The sequence below is a fragment of the Magnolia sinica genome, chromosome 10 (genome assembly GCF_029962835.1).
Source record: "Magnolia sinica isolate HGM2019 chromosome 10, MsV1, whole genome shotgun sequence".
NCBI classification, from domain to species: domain Eukaryota; kingdom Viridiplantae; phylum Streptophyta; class Magnoliopsida; order Magnoliales; family Magnoliaceae; genus Magnolia; species Magnolia sinica.
In genome coordinates this window covers 12,107,865-12,134,098 of record NC_080582.1, presented here as the reverse complement: position 1 = coordinate 12,134,098, position 26,234 = coordinate 12,107,865, and the positions used below count along the sequence as shown (strand labels likewise).

The 26,234-nt window shown below is 40.5% G+C and overlaps 1 protein-coding gene across 3 annotated transcripts; it reads right to left on the bottom strand.

Annotated features, from left to right (window-relative positions):
* Nucleotides 1-9,234: 9,234 nt before the first annotated feature.
* On the bottom strand, nt 9,235-25,118 carry LOC131257990 (pentatricopeptide repeat-containing protein At5g64320, mitochondrial-like). Of its 3 annotated transcripts, none has more exons than XR_009177752.1 (3): nt 24,893-25,118; nt 20,957-21,338; nt 9,235-9,547 (listed from the first exon to the last, which is right to left on the bottom strand). XR_009177752.1 is itself a non-coding variant. In XM_058259008.1 (2 exons), exon 2 carries the CDS (start codon nt 23,646-23,648, stop codon nt 21,516-21,518), a length of 2,133 nt encoding a protein of 710 aa, XP_058114991.1. In that variant the 5' UTR covers nt 23,649-24,014; nt 24,893-25,113; the 3' UTR covers nt 21,335-21,515. The 3 variants fall into 3 exon arrangements, 1 of the variants encoding a protein (XP_058114991.1); XR_009177753.1 differs by having other exon boundaries at nt 20,957-21,109; nt 24,893-25,114; XM_058259008.1 differs by lacking the exon at nt 9,235-9,547 and having other exon boundaries at nt 21,335-24,014; nt 24,893-25,113.
* Nucleotides 25,119-26,234: the final 1,116 nt, after the last annotated feature.

Here is a 26,234-nt window from a genome sequence, read left to right as displayed (position 1 = left end):
TGTACGGTTTTCTAAAGAATAAGAAGTTACGTCGTATTTAATGCCAAGAAAGTGATGTATACGGAATCCTTTTTTGCACGTGGGCAAGGACCAAACTCGTGGGGCCCACATTAATGTATGTGTATAATCCATGCTGCCTATCCTTTTGCCGTGTCATTTTAGGGCTACAACCTATATAACATAACAACGACAATCCATTTCACATGCGAACCACTTCCCATGTTAATAACTATGATCCATGACAACCATGACTCATTTAAAATGACAACCACGACCCATATTACATGACAACCACAGCCCATATAACATAACAACCACGACCCATATAACATGACAATCACGACTATAATTACAATACAATATGAATAACAGTTCTCTTCAACGGGCACCTAACGAGCTGAAAAAATCTGTTGAGAATGTCTTGTTTTAGCCTTGCAAAAAACTTTGTTGAGAAGGTCAGGCTTAAACAAGACATTCTCAACAGAGTTTTTCAACTCGCTGGGTGCCCGTTGAAGAGAACTGTTATTAATATTGTATTGTAATTATGGTCGTGGTTGTCATGTTATATGGGTCATGGTTGTTACGTTATATAGGTCATGGTTTCCCACAGAGTCGTGGTTGTTATATTATATGGGTCGTGGTTGTCATGTAATATGGGTCGTGGTTGTTATGTTATATGGGTTGTGGTTGTCATGTAATATGGGCTAGCGACTCCATAGAAATTCTCAACAGAGTTTTTTAGCTCGCTGGGTGCCCGTTGAAATTGTCGAGTCACCGGAGTTCGGAAATTATCTTCAGAATTTCCTGAGGAGGCCGTTGATCTTCAGGAAGATCGTCAACATCCCTAAGGAAAGGGCAGGGATCACCCATAAAGGAAGAACGCGAGAAGATCTCGATGGCTTCTTCGAGTATCTGCTCTATTACTTTGACTGAAAGAGCAAAGAAATCCATCAATGCTTAAGGTGTTGCAATAGGTTTCTAAAGTCGGATTAGCTTGTGAAAATAATTTCAAACCCAAGTACCACTTTTGTAGGCTGGTCAAACATTCTGAAGGGTCGTGCTGATTCCAGGGGGATTACGGGGAAGTAGCGTAATGTGATTTCCTGAAAAAGAGTGTGGTGCTGGTTCCGAAGGGTCGCTCTGATTCCAATGGGAAGGGTCATGGATAGGAGGACCCATATAACATGACCCAGTGTATATGACAACCACAACACTGTCGTGTGATCATAGTTAACATGCACATTGGATCGTAGTTTTTATCCACATTGGATCGTGGTTGTCATCCAATGTTGGATCCTTAACATGAGAACCACAACCCATATAACATGAGGACCACGACCCATATAACATGAGGACCACGACCCATATAACACGAGAACCACGACCCATATAATATAAGAACTATGACCCATGTTATATGGACCTTCTCAACAAAGTTTTTTAGCTCGCTAGGTGCCCATTGAATAGAACTGTTCTTCATATTGTATTGGGTGCGTGGTTGTCAGCTCCTGTAGTGTGTTCCACCTTAAGTTTATATCCGTCTCATTTTTGGGATCAAGCCCTAAAATGATCTGAAAAAACAGATGAACAGTATTTTGATCAGAGAAGTGAGAGTATAACATGACAACCACGACCCTTACTGCATTACAGTCACCTGATGTGACCTATGCTATTATACAGATATCGTTTGCACAATATCTACGTATGTCATGTACTAACTTAGATGGACGGTAAGGATCTTACAACTACGACCCTTACCACATTACAACTATGACTCTCATCATTGTCATGTTATATGGGTCGTAATTCTCATTTCTTGCTCCCACGTTGCATGACAACCACGACCCATACATGCATATAAGATCCTTACCGTCCATCAAAGTTAGAAAAGTAATGTGCCCTTCCATACCAAAGCTAGCCTGACATTTTTCAAATATGAGATGACTATTGATAGATTGCAGGAGCAGGAAATGCAGGCTATATGGGTCATGGTTGTCATGTTATATGGGTCGTAATTTGTCATATTATATGAGTCGTGGTTGTCAAGTTATATGTGTCGTAGTTGCTATATGGGTCATGGTTTGCAAGGGTCGTAGTTGTCATGTGATATGGGTCGTGGTTGTCATGTTGCCTGGATCGTGATTGTAGTTTTTAATGTGTTGACTTCATTTTTTACCAAACCATTGGTACCATAACCTAAGGCCCACAATGGGGTGATCCGATCCATCCACCCTGTCGACTAGCTTGCTGTGGGGCCAAAAAGTCCTGATTTGGGCAATATCCACTTCTATCCACCTTGTATATTTAGGCCTTACCCCTAAAATGACACAGCAAAAAGGGTGGGTAGCATGGATTATAGACGGCGTGTATGCCTTACTCCTAAAATGACACGGCATGGATGCCTTACCCCTAAAATGACATAGCAAAAAGGATAGGCGGCATGAATTATGAACGGCATAAATTATGAATAGCATAGATGAAACACATAAGCACCGAACACCAACCATTGCCTAGTGGAGGGGGGAGTAGCCAATCTGTCACTTTCTCGGGAGAGTAGCTATTCCATCTCTCCAAGACCGTATGACTTCTGAACCAAGGACATGGGCATTTTCGTTCGAAACAATATCCAAAGCTTGTCAAAAGGCCACTCTTAGGATATTTGAAAGGTTGAATCTTGTTAGATAATTTGCCCAAACTTTGAGGTCAGGACAGCCAAAATCCCAAGTATATATATAAGAAGTAAAAAGGGGGGAGGCTTTTGACATATAAACCCCTGCCTTTTGGCCTAAACCCAAATTCCCCCTACTTTTAAGTATTCCTGAATAGACGCCTATGTTTTCAAACTACAGTCAAATAGCACTTCGGTAGTATTTCTGTCACACTAGTTTGATCGAAAGGATAAAAAACAACCATTAGCAACAGGCAGAAGGATTTACAGCTTTAGATGTGTGTGGCGCTAGCAAGAGATCAGGTAACAGCTGTAAAGACATGCACAGCCAGTTGGTAACAGTTGTGATAAAAGGCCTAGGGGGCGTTTGGATCATAAGTTACTTAAGCTACTTATGCCTCAAGTAACTTACCTTGCTTTCTACTTATTAATATGAAGTGATCAAGTACACATTTAAATAAAAAAGCTACTTGAGATTGATATTAAACCAAACTTATTTATCTCAAATAAGTTACTTATCTACTGCTGCAAGTAGAAAAAGTAACTTATTTGGTGGTATCCAAATGGGCCCCTAATGACCCATAAGTAAATGCAAGGGGCAGTATTGAACTTTTTGAAAATCGGATAATTGTGGTAATGGCTTGTTGACAGTAGGGATTTTTTTACTAATGTATGACAAGATAGGGGTTTATTTAGAAATACTAAAAAGTAAAGGCGTATGCGGGTATATGCCATAATGCAGGAATTTATATGTCAAAAGCCCAAAAAAAGCAATGCAGTACTTTTCTTACTCTGGCAAATGATGCCAATGGCTGATAAGGGCTTCTGAACCCAGCTCGGCGATTTTTAAAACCCTCATACCTTAATAAATAAATGAATAAAAAGGAAGAAGAAGAAGAAGAAGAAGAAAGAAAGAAAAGAAAACAGTAAGAGAGACTGCAACTTATCCCCTCCCAACTGGTTGGATGATAAGGTTATCATCCAACCAGCACATCATTTGCCAACATCTTATCTTTGTATGAACTCCAACCATCCAAAAGGTAGGTCCCACCATCAATATCACTTACCGCAAAAATCAGGCCAATCCACCATCAGGTGGACCACACATCTTTTGGTTCAAATTGGCAGCTGTCAATTATTTTCTACAGGGTGGCCCACATAAAAAGTGGAATGATCAGGTGTTCTCCATGTTAACCAACCTTTTGGATGGGTTGGATATGGTACGTACTTGAAACAGTGACACTATGCATTAGTTGGACGATTCCCATACTAGTTGTGTGTGTGGGTCCAGCTCCATTGAGCAGTGGTAGACAGACTCTGTTTCAACACTGACATCAGGGATTGAGTGCCCGTGTGGTGTGGGTGGGTGTGTGAGTGTGTGTATAAAAAAAGAGAGAGAGAGAGACTAGTGCGTGTGTATGTGACCTCATATATATATATATATTGGATTTCAGATCTTCACATAGGATGGGGACATGTGATCAAGTCCATCTGAGAAATGTTTCCAGCTTTTACACATGATCTGCACAAAGGTATTCAATAATGGTAACGGTGGCTATTACTGCTATGATACGGGCTGTAAATGCTGTTACGGCCTCTCTCTTTTTTCTTTTTCCTTTTCTTTTTCTTGTTGAAAGAAGTAAAAAACTATATTGGCCCATAACGGGGATTTATAGGCCATTTTGCCGTAACAGCCATTACGGCCCATAACCCATAATGGTGCCCGCCGTTACCGTTACATAACGACCATAATGGCCGTTACATAACCGAATTGCATACCTTGATCTGCACCCACCAAATAGCATCTCAATAATCAAAATTCAAACAACTATTTAAAGTGCACGTACAAGCAATGTTTTAAATTTCAATGATATTGGCCAATATATCCCATGATATATCTTGTATCCCACTTGTGCGATACGAAACGCACAGGTAATGCTGATATATCCCACATGTTCGATCCGATGAGCATTTTCAATTTTCAATCCTTTTTTTTTTTGTTGAAATTATGTTAAATCAATGTCAAATCGTTACAAATCCATTGGTTCTTCATGTTTTGCTTCAAAAATCATGGAATTAGAGCTTTGATTTCGATATCCATTGGTATTTCATGTTCTCCATGTTTTTTTGAAATTTTCCTTCAACCAATTGTCAATTGAGGCTAATTTCGAAGTATTAGGAGTATTTGATGAAATGATCATCACATATACTCTAATTTCGAAATTCGAGTGTAGGTGGTCCGATTTGGGAAATATTCAAAATTTCCCCAAGTTCTCCCAAATTGCTTGCAATGTTGCACTCCAAACATCAAATCGAGCATATGCAAGGGCTTGTCAATTTTCGAAAAATAAAAATTATTTTTAAATTAAAAAATTATATATATATATATATTCAAAATTTTCCTTCAACCAGCTATCAATTGACACTAATTTGGAAGTATTTAGAAGTGTTTGATGAAATGATCATCACATACACTCTAGATGTTATGCATTCAGTCAAACAACACATAGCTTAGGACCCTATACAAATGAAACTTATTACATGCACTTCTTTTTTGAGATTTTATGATTCAAAAGAATGATTTAAAAGTGTGTTAAGGTCTTTTATAACAATCCCTAAAGGTTTATTAAAAAATTCAATCATTTTCCCAATGTTTGCCCATGTTTCGCAAAAAGTGCGATAAATTACCTAATACAAACGAAATATCCCATGCAATAACCGATACACATCTGTATATCAACTGATACGCATCTATATCCCAAGGATGCGATACATAATGTGATACCGATATTTCGAACACTGTGTACAAGAAAATTGCCATTAAGACAAAACTACTGATGTGAATTCAAAATTTATCAACTTCGGTTAAGTAGCTCAGTACACAAGGAAACAGGAGATCAAAAGAATAACCCAGGGAAGAACGAACTCATTGGTGAAAACATGGCATTAGATGAATTCATGATTGCAGCAAGGCGAACACGATCTTCCACTCCAGGTAGTGAAAAAAATGTTTATTGTGTTTTGGATGTATGAACATATCGCAGTTGTAGGAATTCTAAAGAAATCAGAGAGGAAAATGGAACCCACATGGAATGGGCTTTCCTTTTCCCAAATTTCAGCTCCAAATCACAACTCCAAAAAATATCTCAATTCCAGTTTGGTGATATCATGTCAGCCTAAAAAGCACGGTCATCAAAATGTAAGCATTCAATATCTATAGGATAAGATCTTTGATATATTCCTGTGGACCACTATCAGGAATTCAATGCAGATCCTTGAATATATAGAAGAGACTGCCTCGATCCTCTTTGAAATGGCACAAACCCTTCAGGAAAATATTTTCCTTGTGAATGTAAAACCGCCTCCATGAAAGAGGAGAGGTAGCAAGAGACATCAAGTCTCTTTTAAGATCTTTTTATACTTGAAAGGAATCCTCATATCGCAAAGACTGGATTTCAAAACATCCTTTTTGGCGGGAGCTGTTAGCTGTCTCATTAGCTTGTCTACCTATATGCTAGAATGCAATGTTTAAAATATGAAGGCTAATCTTGCATCTTGTCAGTGCCGAAAGATACATCAAAGGTTTTGAAGCCTTCTAAGATTCCCACTTGAATCTGTTTTCAGGGTCCCATTTCACCACTAGGTCTTGTGGACGAATATGAAGCAATAAAAATCTGTAAACCTTCTTCACAAGCTCTAGCTTCCACTTCATTTGAGCTTGTCCGCCTGGCCGCTTCATTTGGATTCCTTGGGGAGGGATAAAGCATCGGTCCAAATGGGTAACCTTTGGCCTTCTTCCAGCTGTTTTGGGAGAAAATTGAGGATCTAATAGAATTTGTGAGGGAATTTGGTGATCAGGAAAGGCTGTCAGTGGAACTGGATGCATCTTCTATTGCCCTAATCCCAAAGAAAGAGGAGCCGAAAGTGTGAAGATTTTCAGACCAATCAGATTGATTGGAAGCCCATACAAAATTCTAGCTAAAATGTTGCCAAGGTTTCAAAGGCTAGTAATTTTGTGTCCTATCGCTCAATTTCTCCTCCTTTTTTTTTCAGGCATATCTTTCCTCCATAGCTATTGTTTCTATTCCTTTAAAGTTGTAGATGCTCTAGCTACTCCTCACTAGAAAGCAAATATGACGGAAGATATGGCAACTCTAGAAAAATATGGGACATGGGACTTGGTAGAGTTGCAAGAAGGAAAGCATGTTATGGGCTGCAAATGGGTGTACAACTATCAAACATAAGCCTAATGGCTCGATTACCAAATACAATGCCCATCTTGTGTCAAATGAGTTCACTCGACAGCATGGCGTGGACTATCAGGAAATATTTGTTGTGGTAGCAAAGTAAATGGCTGCATTTCATAATTGACTTCTTGATTTGCTTGTGAAGAATGTGTTTCTTCGCAGAGAGCTACAAAAAGAAGTATTTATGCCTTTGCCACCTGGGTTCATCCACAAAAAGAGAAAGGGAAGGTGTGTAAAGAAATCAATCTGTGCTCTGAGCAATCGCCTAGAGCATGGTATGAGAAGTTCGTTACTTATAATTCTTAGCTTGGGTTTCTAAGGAGATGGTCTAATCATTCCATGTTTATAAGGCACAATGGTGGTTCACAACCATCCCGGAAATCTACGTCAATGATAACATTCTCATAGGCAACAATTGATGCAGGGATATGTGATGACCTAACCCTAGATGCATTTATAATCAGGTTAAAGAATATTCAAATAAATACACCAATTAACTAATCGTTTCCAATCAAAGGGCTTCGGTAAATCTCAACACAAAGATGAAGGTTATTCTGTCAGGATCATGCCCCTTAACATAAAATCACATAAAACAGTAAAAAGGGAGGATCTAGAGATATGAGGATATCCCAGGTTTAGCATAAGTCAATCCACGGTCACGTTTGGATCTGATTCTACTGACTAACCATCCTTCTTTTCCGTTCAAACTAGAAAGGGGGTATCTAAAGAGGAACGAAAAGGGTGAAGAACGAAGGATTCGAGATGAATAAAGTACGGGTCTTTTTGTCATCAAAAGAAAAGAATGAAGATGATTCTTACCTTTCCCTGCACCTCGAAGATCTAGAAAGAAGGAAACCTGAAATCGGGGTGAAATCCTCAACACCCAAGGGCCAATCCTGAAACCCTAATCTCTTGAAAAAAGAGGAAGAAAGAGACGAATTTCTATTCATTCAATAATAATGAAAATAGAGTTTCTCACAATATATATATATATATATAAGTTATGGAAAAAGTAAAAGTGCACTAAAGCCCTTGGAAATAAGAAAAATAACTAAAAGATGAAAAATAAAGAAAGTGCAATAAAGCCTCTGAAACAAGAAAAAGAACAAAAAAGTCTAAAACTAAAACACTCGTGTGGTAGGGTGTGAAATCCGACCCATGGATCTATGGTTGGGGTGAACACCCGCGTAGGATCTATGGTCGTGGCGCGGTTATGCCACTCCTGCACTCGTAGCGCGTCAGAAAGTGGGTCCGATGGACCCATCGTCCATCCATATCAACTCCTCCGCTCTGGTACTCCGTCGGCGATGCCTCCTCCTCTGGTACACTCTAAAGGGTGCACCACTGATGTTCGCATCAACAATGATCTCCAGATAGATGGTTCTAAATCATATTTGGCAGTGCTTCTGATATTAAGGAGTCAGGACCTTTGAAACACTTCCTTCAAATTGAGGTCGCTAGGTGGACCAGAGGGATCTTTACTTCTCAATGGAAATATGTTCTCGACCTTCTTGTGAATATTGGCATGTTGGGTGCTCAACCTACAGATACTCCTATCAAAGTCAATCACTACCTTCATGAATCATGATAAGGAATCAGAAGTCCTTGATCCGGGCATGGATCATCATCTGGTGGAGAAGCTCATTTACTTGACGATAACTCATCCTAGCATCCCTTGCGACATTGGTGTGACCAGTCAATTCAAGAACACTCCTCATTCTCACCATCTTGAAGTTGTTTGTCAAATTCTTCGCTATTTGAAGGCAGCTCCAAGAAGGGGTTTACTATATTATAATCATGGTCACCTGAATCTCACAGATACTGAGATATCAATTGGGCTGGTTCTTCTTATGACCTGAGTTACGTAAGAGGTTGCTGTATGTTCATTGGGTGCAATCTAGTGTCTTGGAAGAGTAAAAAGCAGACCATGGTGAAATGTATCTTCATTGCAATAGGATATCGTTATATGGCTCATGCTATTTGTGAGATTATATGGTTTCGTTCTCTTCTTCAAGAAATGGGGTTTCATGACCCTACTCTTTGTAGGGAATGTGATCTAAGATTTTTTATTTTATTATTTATTTATTTATTGAAGATTCTATACCATTTTCAAACAAGTAGTTCTAAAAGGTTGTTGAGATGTATTCACCACCATTATCAAAATGCAAGTTTTTATTGTAGCCACGATTGGTTGGTAACCATCTTATGATTTATGATATAATCGAACGATGAAGAAAACTTCATCTTCGGATTTCACAACATAAACCCAAGTAACTTGAGTACAATCATCTATGAAAGTTACCCAAACACAGAAGGCACTGAAGAAGGGCCCCAAACATCAGTGTTTAAGAATGAAAGGGACAGCATACTTTGCATTAGGAGTAGCTTAATAGGATGATCAGCAATGTTTAGCTAATTGACATGTCTAACAAAATAATTCGTTCACCCTTAACATTTTGAGACTACTAATCAATATATGGTCAAAACAACGATGGCAATACAAAAGCTGATTGGTAACTGACTGAGATGAACTCAAGGTCTGAAGACCCGATCCAATATCGTCTGAAAGTTGAAAAAGATAAAGTTCGTCCTACTCATGGCCATCCCAAGTCCTTTGTCCAGTCGTCGGGTCCTGAAAGACACAGTGAGAAGGAAAGAAAATTACACTACAATTAAAAGACCTGCTATGATGATGATGAGGACATCCAAGCACCTAACAGATAATAACTTGAAAGATATTTTGGGGACATGGAGAACAGAAGACAAGTGAAAGAATAGTGAGACATGAATGATTCCAAATCCCTTTAATGTCAGTATAAGAGTCATCCACGATTATTACATGACAATCATATGCAGATAATGACGAGTGAAACAGTAATGTCATACTAGTCATATGATTCGAGCTACAGAATCAATGATCAGGACCGACTAACAGGTGGAGACTAAATGCGTGGAAGTTGGTATACTAAATGGAGTAGAAAAGATCTAGATGACGATGCTAGTCAAGAATTTCATCAACAAACCACTGACTATTTGGAGATCTCAAACTCTAGGATTCATCACAAACACTGTCAATGAGTCAATTGTAGCCACAAGTGCCTTCCTCGGTGGTTGACCCACTAGATCCCAACATGTATCTCTAGAATGCCCAGAATGTCCACAGTGAGTACAAACTAACCTTTTACACTCATCACTTGATAACTGCTCCGCTCCGGCCCCTTTCAAGATAAATACAACCATGATCCATAACTCCATAGCTACTACTAAAGTCACCATGACCAGAATCACTCTATCCCAAACCACAACCACCAGATCTGAAATGATCACCTCAATCCGAACATCCTTTGGCACCATCTAGTCTATTATGTCAACGGCGACTGCCAATAGTTGAACTAAGCAAGGCATATTGATCACGAGAACTTAGGGTGGTATCCATCACAACTCTTATGCAACTTTCTTGCTGAAAAGATAGTCCTAAGTGAAGGTAGAGGAATTTGTGCTCGAATGGTTTCATATTCTAAATTAAGCCCTGCAGGAAGATTCAAAAAATAAATAAAAATTGTTGTTACTCAATCTCCACTCATCACTCCTGAGCACATCATAAATATGAGAATTTGTACTTGAATGGTTTCATATTCTAAATTAAGCCCTGCAGGAAGATTCATAAATAAATAAAAATTTGTTGGTAATCTCAACTCATCGCTCCTGAGCACATCATAAATGGACTGGTCTAGGATGACCAACTTCAGCCACAAACCTCTAACCATTGTATAATAATCTCCCAAAGACCTCTCCCCTGGACGAAATTTAGCGATATTTCAGGTTAACTGAAAAACCCAGCCACATTTTTCTTCAAAGAATAAGTTGCAATGATAGAATCCCACCTTTTTTTAGCAGTTTTACAGTACCCAAAAGTATCACTGATTTCAGCCTTGCAACAATCATCCCATAAGCATCACATCATCGGCTTCCCAATCCACATAAGAAGGATCTGACTTCTCAGGTGCTGGAATAATCACATTTGTATCTCTTTTTTTTTTTCCCGACCACCAATAAACATACAAGCTACAAGGACCATGATAAATAATTTGTACCGTCAAATTCAACATTGGTAATTGCCAACCTAGATTATCACTTATTCCAGATAACACGTACTCCCCTTGGTATCACTGAGGAACTTATCACTTGAATGTGAAGATGTACCTTCATTTTGTTTTTTAAAAAAGAAAAAAGAAAAAAAAAATCACTCCAAGCTACTGCCTACTAGAGACCACCCAAGCACACTCTCAACTACACACAATATTGATAACCACTCCAAACAACTTCAAACCACTCAAGGTCGACCACAACTACACATATGAGAGTGCCACAACTATCTTGACACACATCTAAACCACCATTTCAGGAAATCACATAGAAACAACAAGAAAATACCCAAAAACACATCATAAGTTCCTCAAATGTCACCTGATCAACATGATACTTGTTTTAATAGTTGGAAAACCCCAAACCGCACCAAACCCCTATGAAAAAAGGTATAAGAAATCCCAAGAAAAATGAGAATTAGCAATTTTCCTGACTTTTTCTATTTTGACCGAAACTCCTTCAAGAGCTTAACAAAAAAATCCCATAAAAATCACCATAAATCTTTTAAAATAGCGCTCTTTCAGATCCCGTACTTTCTTTTTTTTTTTAAAACCATGGGGCCATCCGACCGTACACTGGTAACGTCACTCATCCGGACAATGACATCAGTAGTCGGCCCCACCAAAAAGATCTTCAATCAGCACAAGAATCCTTCTCTAATACCAAGTAGAAAGGGGAGAGAGAGTGAGAGGATTTTTTAGGGAAATGCAAGACTTGTGTTAGTCCCTCTTGAGTAACACAAACACACACACGCACAGTCGGCCCCACCAAAAAGATCTTCAATCAGCGCAAGAATCCTTGTCTAATACCAAGTAGAAAGGGGAGAGAGAGAGAGAGGAGATTTTTTAGGGAAATGCAAGACTTGTGTTAGTCCCTCTTGAGTAACACACACACACACACACACATTAACATAAGGAAAGCATATAGTGCTCAGCATCAATGCAACAGTAAAATACATATGGGGGACACATTTACATATACATTCACATTCCTCACACTCTTGTCCCTTTGCATTGTGACAATTAAGATGCAATCCGCGTCACCTCTACTTCAATTTTCCATGAAAGAATCAAGCATATAGAGGTCTAATGCCATTTTGTGAGAGAGAATCTTTCGTCCAAGTTTTTATCTACTCCATCTGTCCATTCAAGTTAATCAATTGGCTGATGTTCTGACAGAAGCCTGCAATTCTTACATCTTTAGGAGATGGTGCAAGTCAAACAATACAACATTTATGCTCCAGCTTGAGGGGGAAGGAAGAAGAATGAGTGTGAGTTCTGTATTTGATGCACCTGCAGAGTGCCATACTATATGATATATTCTTAGGGTTTCTTTATAAATAAGAGTTCAAGGGAAGAGAGAAATTAATGTTTCTAATACCCTTTTCTTTTTGCCCCTCTTCTTCTTTCTTTCCAATCACAAATCTCATCAATCTCAAAAATACAATATGAGACCCACCATGAGCCAAGAGGTCACTTGCTGGCCAGTAGATTGCTTGCTTAGAACCACCCGCAATAATTATCCTTCCCAATAGGAAAGGCAGTGAAAGGAGTGTCAGATTTGCTCAATCACTTCCAAATGAGACAGGTATGCGGTGGTTTGTTGTCTATCCTACTAACATCCCCCCTCAAATTGATGTCGGTCGATCAAGAAGCATCAATTTGCCAACAAGAAATTGATGACGTAGTCGTGTCATAGCTTTAGTAAAGACGTCCGCTATCTGAAGATCGCTTGAGACATGTGGAAGAGATATAACCCGAGTATCAACAGCTTCCCGAATAGAATGGCAGTCCACCTCAATATGTTTGGTACGCTCGTGATAGACGGGATTGGTAGCGATCTGAATAGCACTCGTATTATCAGCATGAAGAGGAGTGAGAGTAGACTGAGGAAAACCTATTTCAGCAAGTAAGCCACAGAGCCACATAATCTCCGAGCAGGCTGCTGACATGGCACTGTACTCGGACTCGGTCAAAGATTTAGAAACACGATCATGTTTCTTACTCTTTCAAGAGATAAGTGAATCACCAAGAAACATACACCACCCAGTGACAGACCGGCGAAAATCAGGACATCCTGCCCAATCAGCATCACTAAAAGCCACAAGGCGAAGAGGAGTACCAGTAGAGAAGAACAAGCCACGGTGAGAGGAACCCCGGAGATATCGAATAATTCGGCGGACTGCGGCAAGATGAAGGTGGCGAGGAGACTGCAGAAATTGACTGACTTGCTGGACAGCAAAGGAGATGTCAGGCCGTGTAATAGTGAGATAATTGAGACTACTAACTAACTGTCGAAACACCATGGGATCAGGAAGGAGATCCCCCTCCTCATGTCAATACTTGACATTTACTTCCAAAGGGGTATCCACTGAAGAGGAGTCCTGCCAACTAGACAAGGAAATCAAGTCCTCCATGTATTTATGCTGATGCAGGAAAACCCCAGAAGAATCGGACTGAACCTCCAAACCGAGGAAATACCGGAGAGGACCAAGATCCTTCATATGGAATGAATCATGAAGATGCTGCTTAAGTTGATCGATGAGGGCAGAATCAGTCCCAGTGATGACAATGTCGTCGACATAAACTAGAAGAAGAACGATACCAACAGAAGTCGTTCGAAGAAACAACGAAGAATCATATTGGCTTTGGATGAAAGAAAATCGAAGTAAGGTAGCCCGGAACTTATCAAACCAAGCCCGGGGAGCCTGTTTCAAACCATACAGAGAGCGCTTCAGCTTACACACATTCGACGTTGATGACGAGCAGAGGCCAGGAGGAGGTGTCATGTAAACATCTTCCTGTAAATCACCGTGAAGAAATGCGTTCTTCACATCCATCTGGCAAAGGGACCATCCCTGAGAGGCTGCGATGGCAATAATAGTACGCACAGTTGTCATTTTAGCGACAGGAGCAAAGGTCTCCTCATAGTCAACCCCATACTCCTGGCGGTTACCAAGGGCAACCAAACGAGCCTTATAACGGTCCACAGACCCATCAGGCCGAAGTTTCACAGAAAAAACCCACTTACACCCAATTAGCTTGACATGAGAAGGACAAGGGACCATGTCCCAAGTCTGATTTTCTTGAAGAGCTTGAAGTTCTTCCTGCATAGCCTTTCTCCAACACTCATGTTTATCAGCTTGTGAGTAGGAATTAGGAATCGACACAGTTGATAAGGTAGCCGTGAAGGAGGTATGAGGGAAACCATACCTATCCGGTTGATGAGAAGTACGGCCAGATCGTCGAGGAGGGTGCAAAACGGGATCAGGTGGCAGATCAGACTCAGGAAGGGGTAGAGTTGGTCGACGGCGTTCATACACAAAACCAGGCTTGAAGCGTTCAGGAGGGCACATCAAATCATCAAAGTGAGGAAGAACAGAAACTGCAGGAGATGATGTAATAGAACTAGGAAAGAAATATTGATGCTCAAAGAAAACGACATTACGAGATATATGAAATTTATTGGAAGAAGCATCATAGCACACAAATCCTTTTTGAGATAAGTTATATCCCATAAAGACACATTTCACAGATTGCGCAGAGAGTTTGTGACGTTGATGCGGAGGTAAATGCACAAAATAGACACAACCAAAAGTGTGTAAGTCAAGAAAGCTAAAGTGTTGTTTATGCAGACGATAGAATGGATAGTCGAAATTTAGCACTTATTGCTGTAGCTAAAGCTTCAACCCAAAATTTAGGAGGAACAAAGATGCAAGTAACAAGGTCCTAGCAACATCTAACAAATGTCGATTTTTGCGCTGAGTCACGCCATTCTGTTGAGGCGTATAAGGACACGAGCGGTGAGAAATAATTCCTTTATGACGAAGAAACTCAAGAAATTTATGAGACATATATTCTCTACTAGAATCAGATCGTAAAGTTTTAATGCTAGTGGTAAATTGATTCTCAATATATGCTAGAAACGATTTGAAAACAGCAAAGACTTCAGACTTATAACGCAGAAAATATACCCAAGTATGCCGACTATGGTCATCTATGAATGTCACAAAATATTTAAAATGAGCATGAGAAATGACAGGAGTAATGCCCCATACATCACTATGAACAAGGTCAAAGCAATTCTTTGCCCTACTCTCGAAAGAAGGGAAGGGAAGAATCTTACTTTTTCCGATTTTACACATATAACAATCAAAAGACAAAGCATGAGGCAAAGAAGAATCTTTTTTTCCCAACGAACCAGAATTTAGCAAATGAGATAAAACAGCATTGTTTGGATGGCCTAAACGTTTGTGTCATACTTCACAATTATTGGAGATAGTAGTACAAGCCAAAGAAATGATACTAGGAATGAAAAAGTATAATGGAAACAATCTCCCAACTTTAGGCCCCTTCGCTATTGTCCTCCCCGACACCGGATCCTACACATGACAACCATCACAAGAAAACTGAACATTGTAATTATCATCCACTAATTGTCCAACCGAAATAAGACTCGTAGAAAGCCCAGGTGATACAAAAATATTAGTAAGTGATGGTGCGATATCACCAACCCCAGTAATCGGTAAATGATGGCCATTAGCAATTTGAATATTAAAAGAACCAGTGTACTTACGAACATTGCTAAGCGTATCAGGAGAACTGGTCATGTGATTGGATGCGGCGGAGTCAACAAGCCAAGATTGAGAGGGTATAGTACGTATAGTACCCTTACCTTGCAGCCCTAAAGCGGAAAATGCCGATACAATCATTTGCTGCACCATTTCTGGTGTAAGGGCAGGTGTAGCAGCAGTGGAAGATGACACTGGAGCGAGATTTTGAGTGCTGGTTACCCCATCCGAAGTGTGGCCAGTAGCAGTAGCATGATAAGCATTCACGGGTCGGTTTTGAGGACGTGTTGGGCATTCTTTGATGATGTGCCCCTTCTGTTTACAGTAGTTGCAGAACTTTTTAGCACAATGGGCAGCAATATGCCCATAATCTTTGCAACTGTAGCACTGAACTGTACGCATGTCTCGAACCCTCCCTTTGCCTTGAGCAGCGTATGCGACAGCATTCTCTTGTGGAAGCAAAGATTGAGTAAGAAGACGTTGTTCCTCTCGAAGAAGTGCTCCAAAACACACGTCAAGAGATGGTGAAGGATCCCTGTGCATCAGGTTGGAGCGAATAGACTCGAATTCTGGCCTTAGTTTCATTAAAAACTGGTCTCCTTTGCTAACTTCATGAACTGCTTGAACAGCAGAGAGGGACTCGGTCGACATATAGGCATACACAATGTCGGAAAACTCAACCCAAAGTTCTGAAAACCACAGAAATATTCCTGAACAGAGAGTGTACCTTGGGAATAGGAAGCAAGATCAGTTTCCAACTGAAATCGCCGGGCGGAATGATCGTGATGATAGACCTTTTTCAAGTACTCCCACATCGATTTAGCCGTCTTGTGCGGCCTTAAATTGAGTATAAGCAATTGATCAATAGACCCAATAATCCAAGTCATCACGCGAGCATCTTTCACCTTCCATTGAACCAACGTCGTAAGATCAGTAGGCACTGGATCACTCCCATCAACATGACCCCACAACTCCTTTCCCATGACAAAAGGTTGAAACTGAAACTCCCAGGCAGCATAATTCTTCCCTGTAAACCGAGTTTGAAAGACTTCTGAGTTGGAGTTGTTAGCCATAACTAGAATCTCTCGAAATGCACCAAAAAAAAAAAAAACTGCAAACCAAAACCCGCACCCAAGAAACCAGAAAACCAGAGCCTAGAACCACGAAGATTGGACCAAAGACAAGGTTGCAAAGACTGGCTCTGATACCATGTCAGATTTGCTTAATCACTTCCAAATGAGACAGGTATGCGGTGGTTTGTTGTCTATCCTACTAACAAGGAGGAACCCTTTGCACCGCCCATAGAGAAGCTTCTTGCGGCCCTAATTTCCCAAAAGTTCCCAAATACGCCATCCAAAATCATCCGTTTTTGTCACTCAATGTTCCTCCAATCCTAAAGGACCCGGATTTTCAAAAGAGCAGCCACCTATATTAAGCTTGAGAAACCCGGCCTAAGCACTTCAAGAGGCCTCTGAATCTAACAAGGTGCCCTTCTCCCTAAGAAAGCCCCATCCCAATCCCACATGAAGTTTGAGAAAAAAAAAGCTCTTAACTATGGACCAACAAAAGCCCAATCTGAAATTTATGACGTAATTCTTCTTTTTTTTTTTTTTAAGACACAGGGTGTCCCCACCTCTTTTTTGAAGTGAGACTAATCCCTGCAGATACACGCAATCACCCACAACCACGTGTATCGGGTAAAGCCGAGGAGGGGAATCGAACCCTCACCTATAGGGAGCAAACCTACGGTGAAGACCATTCGGCCAAACCTCGTTGGGTGATGTAATTCTTCTTTGAATCACATCAAATGAAGAGATCTTATTGTCGAAGTTGAAGATCCCATTATTCCTCTCGTTCCATGGCCCCAGATGATAGAAAATGGCATCACCCTCCAAACCTTTCCCTTTTTTCAACCCAAATCCATCCTTCAAAAGCATCTTTTTCTGCACCCAACTTACATGAAACTTGGCTAAGAAGTGGTCCCAGATATCCCAAGCTATACAACAATGGATGAAACTATGGTCCACCTTTTCCTTGTCGTCACGGCACAGGAAGCAAATATTAGGAAATGTCATCTAACTCACTTGAGATAGTCAAGAATGAGGATTTATTTAGTATGTTATCCACACAAACACTTGCAACCTGGGTGGATCTAGGGCCTCCCAAACTTCAGCATTTCGCACAATTTCTCCATTTCCTAGATATAAGGTCATGCGGAACGATTTCAAAGAAAATTTTCCATTCAACAACCATTTCCAAACCTTTTTTTTTCTTTTTTTGATGATGATGAATATTAATAAGACCAAAGGCCAACAAGAAAAACAAACACTTGCAACCTAGGTGGATCTAGGGCCTCCCAAACCTAAGAAGCTAGAAAGAAAAGAAGATATATGACCAGACCCCACAGAAAAAAACACTCTCAGGGATCCCAATATCCCAATCCCTAATACAAGAGGCAAACCTAACCAACACCCCTGTGACTGAATTTGAAGAATTATGGAAACACTACCCATAATTCATGTCTTTTTTGTTGGAATCTATGAACACATCATTAAGCATACTCATGAGATTCTAATAGGCACTGGTTTCATCCTCCCCGAGATTTCACCCTACCAAATACCCCAACACTTTGTAGCAGTCTTTCACTTTCGCTTCTTACAAGAAGAGAGAGAGAGAGAGAGAGAGAGAGAGAGAGAGAGAGAGAGAGAGAGAGTAAATAAATGAAATGAATTGGCAAGCAGAACGCCCTGAATCCAAGAATCCCTCCAAATTCTACTTTATCCCCTTTACCAACAATGTAGCAGATGCCTTCAGCAAAGATGGCTCCCACCCCGCTTGAAATCTCAAACACTCAGCCCACCTTACTAATTTCTTTCCAAAAATCAGACCTCCCACCATGCAAGGCAAGCTCAAGAACCAACCCCCATCTAATTCACCATACTTACTAGAAAAGATTTCTTCCCACAGAGCCTCTAATTGTCCTTGCTACTTCACATTTATTCAATAGGATGCCCTTCTTGTCTTCCGAATGGGTACCTCTCCATTCCAAATCCTTGAGCCAAAGTTTCCAAAATTTCCTATGCCACCAAAACTTTCATTTTATGTTTTTTCTTTTTTCCATATTCTAGGCCCTCATATGGAGATAAATTGGATGCTAAAGCCACAACATAAAAGATATGTTAGTCCGAATAGACTTAACACCCTTCATTTTATATTGAGCTGGTCTACAAGATAACACAGGACCACACAAAAAAGCGCGCACACTGACATACATATATATCTCTCTGCAGAATGTGAGTTGATGCGACTTCAAACTCCATTATTTGAATTGGAAGTTGATGTCAGGCTTCTCATGAGCTTCGTTGCGATAATCAAGAGGTTATATAGAAATGTGTAACCAAGCATATAGAGATAAGAGGTGTTATAAATGCTCAAGCCATGACATGTACAATATACTTGGGCTGTTAGTTTCAGCAACTTAGACCTATGATGTGGTGATTCTAGCCATTGAATATTTGGACTTCTTTAAGTTGAGGTCGTGCTTTCTTCCTCAGTCTATTTTCTGGGTAGTAATCAAAGGGTTAGGATTTTCCCATCTAGGATATTTTGGTGCACATGCCATCAGCAGCAAGCCCTAGGCCCCTAGTACAACGATTTGAACATTGAAGCATGGACACCACTATCACAAACTGAAAACCCACGCATAACATAGATACCATTGCGTTGAGCATTGTATAAAATCAAATCATGAAAGCCCATCAGTCCATTGAAGACAATGTGATGGCATGAGAGGTAAGTTATCCACACCTCAGAAGGACTAGACCATTGATTGTTCTTATTACAAATGTCAGAAGAGATCGGCTTCAGATGATTCTTCACAAGCTGTGCATGACTAATATTTGTGCTCTAGCATAAGGTGGGTGTTAAGATATGAGAGAGAATTTATTAAGAAATGATGAGAGAACTCAAGCTGGTAGACTTTTAAGGCACTAGCCTCTCACAAAAGGCACAGTTGCAAATACAAGCAAGTACAATTGCAAGAAGCACACGACAAGATGTGGTCCCCAAAGACATGAACTGTGGGTCCAAGGGTCCATTCATAGACCCCACATGTACCATACACATGCCTTAAGTCCAAAAAATATGGCAGATTTGCAGTCTTTTATAGATGCCGTGTCTCAAAATACCACCCCAATATGATCGCCGCCAGATGTGTACAAGAAAATGAATGGTTAAGAGGTACTGACCAGAAGTGCAAATTCAATGTACACAAGTGGCCCATCTGATGATCGATTTCACCTATTTTTAGACAAGGAATCCTGCTGGTGGGATCCACCTAATGAGTAGCTTGGATCTTGAACATGTCTTCTACGTTGCCACATATCAGGGGTGAGTACCCGAAAAAGAGCACACTCACTTAGCATAACTCTAGATCATTTCTGGTGATGTCATCATTGGAAGAGCAGTTTCAGTGAGGAAATTTTTTTATCTAGAAAAAATTTAGGACCCAAGCAGCATTTTTCCATTAATCAGCAGAAACAAACAGAAATCCAAGACACATTACATCAAATATGAGAATGCATGGAGAAACCCAGCATTGTTCTGACATCAAAGGAAAAAGTTAGCATGCACCTCATGCGCATAACTAGTTTGCAGCTCCCTCCTCATAGTAGATGTGGCAAACACGTGAAGCCACCAGAACCATTGATCGGTGGTCAACCATGTAATATAAGCCAAAAATCACAAGGATGGAACAATTCCAACAATCTAGAAGTTGTAAGTTCTGCCAGTTGAATGTGGACCGCTGCTCTGACCACTCTTTTTGCAGTCCAGTAACTGGATGGATGCCACAGTCAAATCCCCTTGGTGATTGGGATATACTATATAGCCTGTCTACAAGGTGGCCAACCACATAACCAGTCCCCATCAGTGCCCGTTTGCCACAAGTACTTACCATGAGGGAGCTGCATAGAACTTCTATGTCAAGATTTGCATGATAGCATTTCCAAGAAGAAGAAGAAGAAGAAGAAGAAGAAGAGAGTCCAGCTTATCAGCAAATGTACAATTTTCTGATGCACAAGATCGCATACATGTAGGGCCTTGGTCTGGTGATCCAAACCAATTATCTTTTTTAATGCCCCCGATGGACAGTAAAACCCACCAAATAAATGATTTGGATCACTGAAACGTGTCCCCACATGAACGGAATCCTAATCCTGTGCATCACCAAATGCATGCATGCTGATGAGGAGGAACCTACAATTCCTCTATAGAGAAAGCCAAGAAGGTGAACGCATGTATGTGTGCATGAATGCCTGTATGTACCTCTTCTAACATGCCTGAGAGCTCAGCTGCAAACTTCTTCCCGACAAGGAGCTTGGCTCTCATACCTGATGGGATTGCAATCTTTTCACCCATAATAAAATATGAAGAGCCTTGCACATGAAGATGAAAGTCCTTTACACGTTGTGATGATCCCTGCCATGTTGGCGAGTGAGTAGCGTCAATGTGAGACTCTGTAATGGCTGGTTCCAAGAGCCCGTGCAAACGAGAAAGGTCGATGTCTAGAAGGCTAGCCAATTATAGAACTTCCACCACTATAGCATTTAAAAGCCAGCCCCAAATTTCTAGGAGAAAGGCTAAGATGGTGATGGTATTGGTATCTCTACAAGAAACTTGCAACATAGACAGGAGCACTTGATCTTGACTGGAATAACAAAGTTTTCAATTACCTTGCAAAGAGTAATATTACATAAAGACAGAGGAGGGACAAATAATTGTGTATCATTTCATAAATCTCTCACCCACATTAGGCCATGATTATCAAATTACAAATTTTTATAAAGCGAAAGATTGGTGGTGGGTTTTACTTTTCTCGATTGCTCTAATAATATGATATTGGTCTTCTAACAAAATTGCTGACCAGTGTATTCCATGTTAGAGCATTGGGTGTGATTCCATCATTGACTCCTCTATTTAGAAGCAAGATGGCATCATCAAGCATGCCTGCCTTGCAATGCCAACTAATGAGTGTGTTATAAGTGATGGTATCTGGAACAACTCCCTCAGCGTGGAGCCTGTCGAAGAGGTTCAGAGCCTCCTGAATCCGCCCTGCCTTGCATAGGCCATTTATGAGGCTATTATACGTGACTATGTCCGGCATCAATCCTCGATGTAGCATCTCTTTCAGAAGTTCAAGCGCTGAGTGTATTTTACCCATTCTGCAGAGACCGTTAATCAAGATGTTGTAAGAAATGTTATTGGGAGCGATACCCTTCCTTACCATCTCCTCGAGCAGGCCCAAAGCTTTCTCCACAGATCCATCTTTGCATAGAGCCTTTATTAATCCATTGTAAGTGATGAGATCAAGGGCACAACCTCGAAATACCATTTCGTTCACAAGTTTCATAGCCTCTTGCAATGCCCCCTTCCTCAGAAAGGCGTGAATCAACGTATTGTAAGTCACATTGTTAGCAACCACACCCTCCAATAACAAGTCCTGATAAACCTTGACTGCTTCCTCTAGTCGATCATCCTTGCAAAGGCCATGGATTAGAGAATTGAATGTGAATATATCGGGCTTGCAACCTTCATTTTTCATCTTACCAAACACTTCCATGGCATCGTCAAGCTTACAATCCTTGCATAGAGCAGATATGAGACAATTGTATCCCACTACGTTTAATTGGAAACCCCTTGCCGATATTTCCTCCAAAATTTCATTAGCCTCCATCGATCGACCTTCCTTACAGAACCCATCAACCAAGAGCGTGTAAGTGATGATATTTGGTGAGCAACCCTTCATTGACATCTCATCCAGTAATTCCCTGGCTGGTCCCAAGCGGCCTGCCTTGCAGAGGCCATGGATTATTATGTTGTACGTGAAAACATCAGGATTGCAGCCACTAGGCACCATGCTCTCGTACAAAACAGATCTAGCATCATTGAACCTTCCTTTTGTCAAATACCCATTGACCAGCGTATTAAACAAGACCACATTCGGATTGGGCACTTTATCTAAAAGTGCTCTCGCTTCATCTTCTCGACCATTTTTACAAAGCCCATGCATCAAAACCCCGTAAGTCACAGCATTAGGCGTACAACCACGGAGAAGCATTCGATCGACCAACTTTGACGCGTCGTATATCCGACCGAGCTTGCATAGACCATGAACGACATCATTAAATGTATCAGCATCAGGTGAGCAACCCATCAGAATCATCTCTTCCAAAAGCTTCAATGCCTCCTTCACTCTACCATCCTTGCAAAGAGCATGTATCAGAGTCTGATAAATAACCGAATTGGGCACGCACCTGTGCTTTGTCATCTCCCTCAAGAGCGAACATGCAGAATCCACCTCCTTCAGGGAACAAAAGGCCTTCATGACGATGGAGAAAGTGAAAACAGTCGGAGAAATGCCCTTATTCAACATCCTGAAAAACACGGTTGGGGCTATCTTGTGACAGTTCTCTGAAACCAAGATATCCAAAACAACATTATATGACCTGAACGTCGGTTCGCAGTTGAAACCATCCATCATTTCATCGAGCAGCCGAGCTGCACAACCCGGCAAACCAGCTCTCCCGTACCACTTCATGATCAAGATAAACAAAGGCTCTTTGAAGACAATTCCTTCTTCTTTCATCTGACCCAATAATCCATCTATAGCCTTAAACTCCCCGGCCCCACCTAGCCTATTGATGAGAATGTAATAAACATCGAACGAGTGGGAATAGCCCTTTTGGGAACCAGCCCAATCAAAAATCTCCATCGAGGTTGATACATCGAGAGGGAGTTCAAGTAAACTACACAGCTGTTGGGGCGTAATCCGATTAAGCGATTTTCTAAGCTCTTCAAGATCAAAGGGTCTGAGTATCTTCTCCCATTCATTGCCGGAATCTGATCCATCTCCATCTAAATTACTACTCACCAACGACCGAACCAATAAGCAGTGGTTTTTATAGAAAGATGGTATCTTTTTCCCATAAAAAGTAGCAAATTTGTATCTTTTTATCATAACTCTTGGTGCAGTTAACAGGGATTTCAGAAACCGAGCATCCAAAGAGTAAAAGAGCCCTATCCCATTTCCAAAATGTCCTGTTTTCTCTGATTTTCGTCCACAGCTGCAATTTCTCTGTCTTTTGGAATAAAATAAATTGCAATTTTCTTTTATATTCTTTTCCGAAACTCCGTCATAGAATAACAGAAATTTCAGAAACTATCTGAGAAGCAAAAAAAAAAATTGCAACCCATTTCCAAAACCACCATGTTTCTTCTGATTTTAGTCATTTGGATTCCACTCAGCTGCAATTCTATGGTTCTCTTTTCTTCTTTTTTTCTTTTGGCCAATATAAGTTGAAAATCCAGTAGTGTTACAATAATCCTACATAGAACGAACAAAAAATTGAAGAAAATTATTAAGGAAAGAGCTTTATAGCACCTGAGACTGAGAAGAAAAATCCCTTCTTTTCTCTGATATTTGAACTATGTGTATTTCCTTGCTTTAAAATAAATTTTTTTTTTTTAAGTGTATACTCATCTTCAATTTTCATGTTGAAGAACCCATTTTTTATTATAGAAATCAGATATTTCTGAAATCCTCTGAGCAGAACAGAAATTTCAGAAAAATGCTTAAATGCAAGACGTTTGAATCGTCTCAAAACCAAAGCAACATGACCCATTTTCAAAAATCCCTTATTTTCTCATATTTTATCTATTTGGGTTTCTCTTACCTGAGAAATTCACAGTTTCTCTCAAGTAGTACAAGTTGACCAATATATATATATATATATATATATTATGTAGGATCAGGTATTTCTCAAAATTTTCGGGCAGAAATAAAAATCTACAAAAGAGCTTTGAATAATATAATAATCAAAAGCAACATAACCCATTTTCAAAAACCCCCTTCTTTCTCTGATTTTAGCGACTTGGGTTTCTCTCATCTGAGAATTTCAGAGCTTTTTTGACAATGCAAGTTGAAAATAAAAAATCCAATTTTTACATACAGATCGGATATTTTCGAGAGAAAAAAAAAAATAAAAATCCAGTAGTAACAGCGTCGAATCATCTAATGACCAAAAGCAACCCAACCCAGCCCATTTTCAAAAATCCCTTTCTATGATTTTGGTGAAGTTAGTTTCTTCAGCTGAAGATTTTTGGGTCTTGATTTCAAGAAAATATGATTGCTGATTGTGGAAGTTCTGGTAATGAATGGAAAGAGAGGACGAGAGAGAATAAACAAAAGGGAAAGGCGTTCACCTGCTTTGATTTGAAGAAAGGGATCCTGGAGAGAGAGAGAGAGAGAGAGAGAGAGAGTCGAAATCAACGGGCATGCCTACAACTAAACCAGCACCACATGTGTGAGCTCAGATCAACCACGTCCATCAGGTTCGCCGCCACATTTTCACCGTGACTTTCAAGATCCAATCCAATCCATATGTGGGCCACATCAGAGGGAGCGGTGTAAAATGGACGCGAATTTCCTGTGCCCCCTAGCTCTGTGATAAGGATCTTGGATTCTTGATATTGGATTCTGCTATCTTTCAATCTGAAAAGTTTCGAAGCATGCTACATCTATGGTTGAACGCAACAGATGAATGGTCTGGATTACCAGAATGTGGGCCCACTTGTCAGAACTGAGAATCAGTGTATGCTGTGGAATGATGCGGCCACGGGGCTCAGTAATCCGGACCGTTGCTTGCTCTGTTGAGTCCCAACGTGGACGAATAAAGACTTTCGCAGGAAGTTCCTGCTGGAAACTTAGGTGGGGCCTACCGTGATGTTTGTAAGAAATCAACCCCGTCCATTCTCTTTTTGAACTCATTTTAGGGTATGGAGCCAAAAACGAACAGTATCCAAGACTCAAGTGGGCCGAAAACGGGAGGATTGAACGTCTGCAGTTGAAATATTCGTGGGGCCACAGAAGTTTTGAATCAGGATAATCTTTGTGTTTTCATTTCATCCCAGTAGGAATGATGTTATGAACGGTATGGATGGCATGAAAACATCACTGTCGACCCAGGGAGGTTTCAACGGTAGGAATTTCCCTAACCACCTTTTCCTTTAGTACGGTCCACTTGAGTCTTGGATCCTGTTCACTTTTGGTTTCAAGTCCTAAAATGAGCTCACAAAACGGATGGACGGGGTAGATTTCTCACAAACATCACAACGGGCCCACCTATGTTTCCACGCAGGAACTTACTTCTATGAAATGGCTTTCGCAGGAAACCCGCGTCCCGTGCGGACTCGGATTCGGTAGTGACGCAGTACCGATTGGTGCTGGAAAATGTCTGTGGGCCCCACCATCATCTATATGTTTTATCCACGCCGTCCATTCATTTTGTCAGCTCATTTTAAGACATGAGCCGAAAAAAATGAGGCATATCAAATCTCAGGTGGACACACAACAGGAAATGACAGTGATTCAACGCCCACCGTTAAAAACATATTGGGGGCCACAAATTTTGGATGGCAAATAAACATTACAGCATGCCTTTTCGCGTGGTGTGGTCCACCTTGAGATTTGGATCTGCCTCATTCTCAGATTCATGCCCCTAAAGCGAGCTAAAAAATGGATGGACGGCCTTGATAAAACACATAC

Excerpts from the sequence above, each read along its gene's own strand:
- LOC131257990 (XM_058259008.1), bottom strand. The coding sequence starts at position 23,648 with ATGATAAAAAGATACAAATTTGCTACTTTTTATGGGAAAAAGATACCA.